The following is a 9,648-nucleotide window of genomic DNA, read 5'->3' as shown; positions in this document are numbered from 1 at the left end:
AATACGGTATAGTTTTACCACCTGCGACACCTGAAACTTACTACATTGGGAAAATCTCTTTGCAACTGACATGCTCACGGTTCATAGACATGTGACATGGGGTCACAAGTAGACATTGCTTCAAGTTAAGGGGTCACGAGCAAGAAAGGTTTGCAGCGACTGGTCTGCGATCTCTTAAAGGAGTCTGAGGAATTCTGGGCCTCACAGTGAGATGTGGTAAACCACACAGTAGGACTATCAATTATTTAAGTAGAACATGTTGCAACATGAGATCGACATGAATCAGACAGAATAAGAAAAAGCATTAATGCCCGTTTATTCTCACTCAAGTTTTAATGTAACACATCCGATTCATTCATTGCTGTCTCAACAACTGTTTCTTTTAAATGCTGTGTGGAAGAAAAAAAAGATCTGAGCGTGACAAGCTGTTGAAGTGTCTGTATCGCTGAAGCCATTGAGTGTGAAATAAGCATCGTACCAGTGTTCAAGGTTAAATCCACCTTTTGTTTTATTGTTTCCCATGATTCTAATGTTATTACTCACTGTCAGGATATTTACACTATAGAGACAAAACAGGTCTTTACATGTGTCAGATATGGAAATTAGTTGTTGTCCTTCCTACTGTGTATGTGTGTGTGTCAGTCCAAAATTACCTTTACCTTATACACACACACAAATACAGTATACAACAAGGTTACAATACCCTAGCGCTATGCCCCAGGAACGTTATTTATGTTTGTTGAAAGTCACACTCTAACTCGGATAACCTGTATGAAATGGAGATAAGGGGAGAGTATTATCACTCTTTCTTGTCCCTCCGTCCCTGGCATGAAGGATACTTCAAAAGGCAGCTGGTCTGTCTGTGGTTCAGAAGGAAAGAGAGAGGATGACACAAGCCCAGCTTGTCTTTGAATAGCAGGTGCACCTTTCCCTTTTATTCCAGGAATGATGGAAAAAAAGCAAAGGATCAAAGTCTGTTTTCTCAATGTCTGCTGCAACACAGCAGAGGCTAGATGGAGAAACACATTTTCATTTGAAAACAGTCAATAGTTGGGCTGTTTGTGTGTGAGTGTGTGTGTGTGAATGTGTGTGTTTGTGAGGGCATATGCGAATACGAGTTGGAGTTGATTCTGGTAAAAGCAGTGACACATCCACATTTCAAAAAGCAGGCTTTTGTCCCAACCAAAAATTCCCTCTGTTTCTCTCACTAGTTTATGTTGCCAAGGAAGATTAATAAACATGGCAGCCGCACTTTGAAAATCACAACGCCTTCTGTTGAAACCTCACCGGCCACGCTCTGTCCATGAAAGACTGTGCGTTCAAGGGTTGCAGTGCTACTTGGGAGAGCGGAGCGAGCGGGGTCGCGTGAAAAGCGGGGGACTGGTGGAGGAGAGGGATGGGGTGATGGGACAGCAGGATGGAGGGAAACAGGGAGGATATGGAGAAGGGAGAGAGGTGAAGGTGGTGATGGAGGGAGGGGTGGAGAGGGGGCAGGGGGTGAGCGAGCTGAGATGGGTGTGGGTGGATGGAAGGGGAGGTGGATGAGGTGGAAGAGGATGAAGAGGAGGGCGGCACAGAGAGGGCTGCGTGTTGTAAAATGATATGATGGAGGCTGGAGAGATGGGGGAGGTTGGGAACTCTCAGAGCCATGGGTTGATGGGTAAAGTTCTCCTGTGGGGTCACATGTGGAAGTGGGAGACTGACCTGGAGGGTGTGCTGTGCTTGTGTTTGCATCGTGTCTGTGTGAAGTGACTGGGTTTGAGGCCGCAAAGAGTTGTGCATGGGTGCAACTGTGTACTGTTCCTCTGAAGTCCCACAGCTCTCTGTCTGTGCCGTGTGTGTGTAGTTTGTCTTTCTGTGGATGTCTGCGCTCTCTTGCGTCTGTTCCAGGACTTTCTGCATGTGCTCTCTCGCCTGCTCTTGCAGGAGGCGATATTTGTCCATCTCCTCAGCGGTAAAGCTGATTGGCGGAGCCGTTTCTCCACCTGTCTGCTTGTCATCAGTCCTAATCTGTGACGGACAGAGATTTGGCAAACTGCTGGGGTTTGACTCAACCGTGTCCAGGGGACATTTCTGACTGTTCACGAGCGCTCCAGGATCCATTCCTCTAGCCTCCTCTTCCTCCTCTCCCTCCTTCTCCTGACTCTTCTCCAGCAGCCCTTTTTTCCTCCTAGCCTCTCTCTGGATTGCAGGTAGTTTCCCTATGAGAGGGAGAAGCAACATCCTGGCTGGTTTCTGTGGCTTACTGGGGGATAGTCCGGGAAGAGTTGCGCCTGACCTGCTTGTGTTGACAAGGGCAGAGGGTCCATGGCCAAGGTCAGACTGCAAATTTGGCTCCTTAAGTTGAGAAGGGCTTGCGTCACAATGGTGTGTGTTGAGGCCTGGGACTGTGGGAGCAAAAGAGGATCTTTGAGGCGAGGAGGAGCAAGTGGTAAGGGGGGATGAACTAGACGCGGGGCTACTCTGCTTCTTCACCTCCTGAGGGGCCTCAGATGAGAGTCCTGGAGCTCCTGAGGACGTCCTGGTTGAGCTAACTGCCAACCCGTCCACCGTGACTCCTGAGCAGGTGCTGCTCCTGCTCCACTCCCAGCTCAGCTCGGACATGCTGGTGCTGCTGCAGGGGCTGCAGGAGCGCGGGCTGTGGCATCTGCTGGCCCGTGTGTTGATCACACTCTGGGGGCTGAATGTCTGCCTACTTGTCCACCACTCGGGACTGGAGAAGTGTCTCGAGCTTGAGCGTCTGGTGCCCGCACATTTCCACACACAGCCCGGGCTGTCTCTGCTGTCTGCCCCTGTCCTGGAGCCCGACGTGGATCTGTGTGTCCCCCGGTCTTCCCAGCTGTCACTGCTGCCCCACGTCCATCTGTCCACGCTACACCTGTCCCAGTCGACATCTTCTGTGCTGAGACGTCTGCGTCTCCTGCCCCAGCTGCCAGGACTGGGGCTAAACCTCGCCACCCGGTCCCACTCTGCTGCTCTGTTTCTCGATCTCCAGCCACTCCTTGACCTGCCCTCCTCACTGCCTCCAGGACAGCCTCCCCTCATCCACTCCCACGGTTCAGTATCTGAAATCGGGCCCCTGTCTCTGCAACCCGTTCTCCTTCCCCTCTCTGTCTCCTCCCAGACTTCACGGTGCCTCGAACTCTTCCTCTTACTATGAATGAATTTCCTGTCCCTGTGGAGGAGTTTTCTCTTTCTCGCCGAGCTGCAACCACAGCTGTTGTCAGGGTAACAGCAGTCAATGAAACTCCTGGGGTTGCTATGGTGACCCCTTTCCCAAAACAGCTTTGAGTTACATCCTGGTGAGAAGGAGTGTAAGGAGAAGTGAGACCGCCAGGGAAAAGTCGCCGCATCTCCGTCTCGCGTTCCCTCCCCCTCGTTGTGCCTGTCTGCCGTGTGTCTGGCGAGCTGGGAGTAGGCACTGCAGTGCTCTGCCTGCTCTCTGTCTGGCTGGGACTGGGATTCAGCGCTGTGGCTCCTGTGAGGCCTCCTCCTCCTGACAGAGACAGATACTGGCTCAGCCTCACATCTCCCCAGGAGACAGCTGCTCCCTGCTCTCTGCACCCTCCTCCTCCTCGTCGTCTCCCCCGTCTGCCTTTGCCTCCTTTTCTTCCCCCAGCTCGTTCCAGCTTCCCCACTCCTCTCTCTGCCAGTGGAGACTGTAGAGACAACACTCCTCACTTTGCACCTTGCTGATTGGCGCTTATTTGAAGCTTTCTCCTTCTCGCCCCTCTTCCTCTTTCCCACCTTGTGTTTCTTTGTGCTGGCTTTCCTCTTTTTGCGTGGCACTTCTGAGACGCCCACGTACGGCTGCGGAGCGCTGGCACACTCGCACATTGTCTCACTCCCACACTCGCACCTGGACGGGCTGATGCACATCCTCTGTGTGCCAGGCTGGGTGACAGACTCTAATTTACAGCTCAGGGCTATGACTGCGCTCTCCCTGATCCCTCTCGCACCCCCTAATCTGCCTCCCAGAGGATTCTGGGAGTTTGTGTCAGAGCTGTCACTATGAGCAGGGTCAAATGGATGGGAGGCTGTCCTCGCACAGTTCTCCATACTTAGCGTGCATCTTCCTCTCTCTGGTCTTGTTTCTGACGATGAAAGGTTTTCGTTCTTCAGGAACAGGTGTGCTTCTGTCTCCGCATCGATATGTTGCTCTGCCTTGAAATTATCCTCGGCTTTTGCCTGCCTGTGTGCTTTCAGCTCTTGTCTTGTCTGTCTTTGTAAACAGGGAGGTGTAAGAATAGCTGGCACACGTGGATCTGATTCATCTGAGAGAGCACACAACTGATTCTGTTGTATTTCCTGCAGATCCTCTGTGAGTTGTTCTGGTTGTTGTGGGATCAAGCGGAGCGGGTTGCAGCTGTAGGAGATGTGCGGTTGAGACTTGGTGAGCATGAGCAAATTGACAGGCCACCTCAGACGGGTAGAGCCGTCTTTCCCTAGCACACACACACTCCCTACCTCTGTTTCTTGCTTTCTCTCCGTCTCGCTGTCTGTGTGTTCAGTGTCCATGTGTGCCCCTGCTAGCGCTGTGCCCCATAGGGCCACCTGGGTCTGTGATGGCAAGAATAGTGAATCATGGCTCTGATTATCAGGTGCCGCTGTGGAAATAGTAGAGTGTGCTTTCAATGCGTCTCTTTTTTCAATCTCCTCTTCTTCTCTGACAGCCTCTCTGGGGGCTGACTCCGTGTCGTTTAGTCTAACACTGTCAAATCTGGACTCTTGCTTTTCACTCTCGCTGTGTTTCTCCTCCTCTGCTGCCCCAATTCTCCTGTCAATATCTTCCATCATCCCCTTTATCCTCTCCCTCATTTGTTCCCTCTTCTCTCTCTCCTCCTCCTCCAGGTCTGAGAAGACGGAGGCGGAAGGCTCCAGCCTGGGCCCCCTGCGTGAGAAGCAGAAGGACACCCCAAGCCTGCCTCCCACTCTCCCCCGCCCAGGGAGAGGCAGCTGGGGACACAAGCCCAGACAAGACTGGGGGTACACTGCAGGAGGCTCTGTATCGGATGCCTGATGTGGAGTTAGTGGGGACTCTGCTAGAGCAGTGGCCGGCGGTATCTGGGAGGGAGATTGGCATGGATCTTCTGGCTGCTGGCTGAGACGTGCTGTCCTGGGTTGCGTAGGAGGGGGTGTCTGGGTGTGGCTGAAGTGTTCGGATTTGTCCTCAGGGCTGCGCTCTCTTTGGTCCACGTCTTTATCTTGCTGCTGTCTCACAGCCCTGACTGCACTTCTTAGTCCAGAAGTCCTTCCTGGAACTCTGAAACAGAGAGTGAAAGAAATATTTTTGATTTTAGTTGAATTAAACTTGACTTCACTTAAGCTTGGCTTATTTAAATTAAATTAAATTCACCTCAAAATTGGTATATTAATTTAAAAGCAAAGCTAAGACCATCGTGAAAATATGCCTGAGTAGGATGGATGGATGGATGAATGGATGGATGGATAAATGGATAGATCGATTTTTATTTTATATTTCTTAATATTTTATTTTATTTTTACATTATTATTATTTATACAATGAGTGATATGTTAGTGAATGTTATTGAGAAAAAGGAACAAAGAACCACAGAAAGGGAGCTGTATAACTGCCCACTGCTCCATACTAGGATTGTCAGGGTAACGGGGAGTGGGACACAATTGCCGACCAGGGGAATCTTAAAGTTTTCCCCAGAAGGGTAACCACAAAATCACAAACCATTGAAGGGTAGAGGGGAAACTCCGAAATAAAAATGAGTCTATATTGCTGCCCTCAGCCTGCATTTTCTCTTTTCTTCTTATTTTGCTTTACTCTGGACGCTTCTGGCCGTCTGCAAACAGCCTTTGGGCCCCACGTGAGGGTATAACCTCCAGTGTGCAGGGTGTGCAGCCTGTTCAGATGGTCAAATATCGCCGCTTTGTCACGCCCCTTGGCTTCTGATACTGACGCAGAAGTCTCCATAAACAAAGCATATGTATTTCACGGATGAGAACGGGTTGTGTTATGTGCATGTGTTCCAGTGATCCCCCCTGCTCCTCTGTGTGCTGTGAGTGCAGCTATGATCAGTGTGTGTCTGTGACAAGAGCAGCGCTGAGCCACAGCCAGCAAAAATGAAGCCTGCATTAATTAAAAATCCGGCAACTCGTTACCTTCCCACAGAGTTGTGCAGAGTTAGTGGTGTGTTTTAGAATGTAACCGCAGGGAAACAATCAGAAAATAACATTTTATTTCTCCGATCTGCTGCTTTGTTCTCACTAACGCCGCTCTCGCTCTTCAGTCACTCTATAGCTCGCTCGACCATCACTACTCTCTCTCTCGCTCTCGGCTCGTTGAGCTGTGGAGGTGTGGCCAACTTTGAATGCTGTGTGTATATTGTGTAAATCATTGTATATACAGGTATGGTTACAGACTCTCTCTCCACCTCCCTACACTTGTATTTTGAATGTAATTCTTTTGCTGTAAAAAAGGCAAAATACACAATAAACAAAGTTAAAGATGGATTTTAGATACTGCAATATCGTTCTCGTGAACTCTTTTCGCCACGATAATTGTGTAGAGAAAATCTTTAATCGGGACAGCCCTACTCCCTACAGTACCCTCTCTAAGATATTTAGATTAGTGGACTCAGATAGTAAACTAAAACAGCACTGTCGAGCAGCTGACGAGAGGATAAACTCTCTGGGAAACAGAGTGAAGTCGTCTAAAGAAAAAGACCCAGGCAGCAACACCAGGTCAGAACTAAGAAGCCAGGCCATGCAGACCGATCCCACTCTAACAGGCTAAACTCAAAGAGCAAATCAGGGAGATAGGTTCACGTGGTAACTTCTGCCATACACACACACCTCTACAACAGAATGAAGCTCTCACAATGAGACAGTGAGTCAGCATCTGGACACTGGAAACCAGAGGTAGATATAGGCTTCACACTGCTGATCCTCATCAGGGATAATTAGGCTCCACAGCTAAACCCAACCAGCCCGGTGAGTGGCAAGCACAAGATGGGTTAAATTTCACAGTGTTTGCTGAGTACAATGCAATAAAAAAAAAGTTGATTGAAACAAAGAAAAAAAAGCAGAGGCTTGATATTATTAGTCATAGTAATGCCGTTCACATATCATGGCCTGATTATAGGAAAACACATTTAATTGCACCGGGAATAGGTGCAATCAAGATGATTATTATTACGTGATGTATTGTTTTTTTATCCGTTGTTTTGATTGCTTTAGGTATGCAAACCCTGAGGCAATTTTCATCCTCCAACTTTTCACTCATTTTAGTTACATTTTTTTTTTTAAATAACTTTTTTTCTACTATTCATTCTTCTCTAAAACTCATATCTCCTCTTCCTCCTCCTCCTCCTCCTCCTCCTCCTACAAATCATCTGCTCTCAGAGCATCAGCAAGGATGTGTCTTCATATTATATTTACTTCACCTGTGGCCTATCTGGGACAACTGGGTGCTCTAACATCTGTGGATACATCCATCAACTGTAAGAAACGTTGACTGGATGTGATGTACTCTAACCCCTCTGGACTCCTGCTGCCCCGGGTCTCATTACGCTCACACTCACACACACCGACACAAACACACACTCCTCCCACTCACCGCTGGGTTTCCTGTTGCAGCTGTGCTAGCTGGTGCAGCCGTCTGAGAGCCTTCTCCTGTTTACGCTGGTCCTTCCATGATTTTGAGGCCACGTTGCGAGCAAACTCCCTGTGCTTGAGTTCCTTCAGCCTCTGCAGGGAATGAATGATAGAAGGAGGGACAGAAACAAGTATGTTGAGGGGCAAAGGGTAGAAGAAAAGAGAGAGCGAGAGATTAGTTTTTAGGAAGCTCTCTCAGCAGGCAGCTGTCTTTCAAAACCACACACATCAGTCAGCAGCATGTTGCAGATGTTCTCCTCCTGAGCTCATGTCCAATTAACTCCATTCAGCCCGGAAGAAAGCGTCTTTTCTCCAGCACACAGCATGAGAGCAAACACAACCCAACTGGTGAATAGCAGATTACAGACGCAGTTGAGATGAGTGCCATGAGTGATTTAATGACGATGATGCTGTTGCCACTGAAATGTCAAGACATGTTCTGCCCTTCTTTGTCACTCATGACAGCTTGGTTTGAGAAGACAATCTGATCTAATGGCATCTGCTCTTCAGCTGGAGTGCTCCAAAGGCATTTATTTGCTGATGCTGAAATTACACGTCACCAACACAAAGTCACTTATCGTTGAAAAAATAACCACCTGAAGAATCGTAAAGGCCAAAGATTTCAGCTGGAAAAAAAAGCTAAACCATTGTATGTGCTGGTAGCGTGTGCACAAATGCAACAAACTCACACACCATAGCATGAGTAGTGAGTGATTTAATTTGGTTGGAGCAAACTGGTGGGTCTTCACCCGCATCATAGTGCATCAAAAAGATAACAATTAGCTCCATTTTCTGTGTGTTTTTGTGAGTGTGTGTTTGTGTGAAACTATGTGTCTATAGCCATAGGTGATCGCAGTCCTCTCAGGGAAACAATGATTCATGCTTCTCTCTCCGGTTTCCTTTTCCTGACACACTTTAATCCCTCCTTTATCCATGCTTGGCAGGTGTGTGTGTGCGTGTGTGTGCATGTTGGTGTGTTTCTATTTGTCTGTGTGAAGGCTAAGGAGTTTGGGAATAGCTACAGCATCGTGCACCGCTATCCCTCCCATCTCCCGTCTCATTCTCTCTCGCTTCCCAGTATATTTTATACCTCGGTGTGCAATCCACCCACGGCTTATAAACTCGGGATTTGTTGTTTATTTTATATATTTCTGAATTTATCCTGTAGCATAAGTTGCAACAGGATTACACCACTCTCACTTTTAGATTATGTTACGCTATTATCCACCCATACAGTATGTATCACACACACACACACACACATGCATGCATGCACACATCAGATTAGCCCCTCAGACATCAGATTTATTTATACACTCACTCTCTTTCACACCCAGATCTTGTGCTGGAGCTGACAGTCGTCAGGTTAATCTCTGCTGAGTCTTACACAATCGGGTGTCTTTTTACATTATCGCTCGATGCTTAACATCCCACTGTCAGCTCACCGAGGACGGCGTTAAGTGTGTGCCAACGGAGCAGCACTTGTGTCCCTTAAACATACAATGTAGGTGCTTGTACATTGTAGATGTGTGTGTGTGTGTGTGTGACATCACATGGGTGTGTTTGTTAGGAGCTTTGAGGGGTCTTTGATGCCAAACTCATTCTATGGGAAATATTAATCATGTTCAAGCAGAGAGGCATACATAATGAACGAGTGCGGCCGGAGCCAGGAAAGAAAAGATCAGAGTCGTTGTGCTGTAGCTGTCTATGGCACAGAGAGAGAGAGGGAGAGTGTATAATAGATGGAATATATGAAGATGCATTCTTCTTCCTTCCTCTTGCATTTGCACTCTGCCAGCTTATTGTTCTCTCTTAAAAACAGCTCCCACTGCAGGGAAACCTGTAGCTATATTTAGAGCCAAACAAAATATTGCACACAGAACCATTTTCACTGAGCACACAGGGCAGAGATATTTCCGCTTCACACTTTAAAGCGGATGCTTTTGTCTTCAAAGATGATGTCATGTCCCCAACAGCGGGAAGCGGTGTTACTCCCCAACATGCCAGTCTAGCTATGTGCTG

The 9,648-nt window shown here is 48.1% G+C and overlaps 1 protein-coding gene across 1 annotated transcript in view; it reads right to left on the bottom strand.

Annotated features, from left to right (window-relative positions):
• The window catches only part of LOC119497649 (G patch domain-containing protein 8-like), a 35,543-nt gene continuing 25,895 nt past the window's right edge, over positions 1-9,648 (bottom strand). Inside the window, exons 4-5 of the mRNA XM_037785901.1 lie at positions 7,589-7,719; positions 1-5,263 (exon numbers count right to left, since the gene is read on the bottom strand). Of these exons, the coding sequence (XP_037641829.1) occupies positions 1,261-5,263; positions 7,589-7,719 (4,134 nt within the window). The 3' untranslated portion in view covers positions 1-1,260. The remainder of the gene's footprint in view (positions 5,264-7,588; positions 7,720-9,648) is intronic.

The sequence above is a fragment of the Sebastes umbrosus genome, chromosome 11 (assembly GCF_015220745.1).
Source record: "Sebastes umbrosus isolate fSebUmb1 chromosome 11, fSebUmb1.pri, whole genome shotgun sequence".
In the NCBI taxonomy this organism is placed as follows: Eukaryota; Metazoa; Chordata; class Actinopteri; order Perciformes; family Sebastidae; genus Sebastes; species Sebastes umbrosus.
Note: the sequence above shows the minus strand (reverse complement) of the source record. Positions and strands in the feature narration are given on the sequence as shown.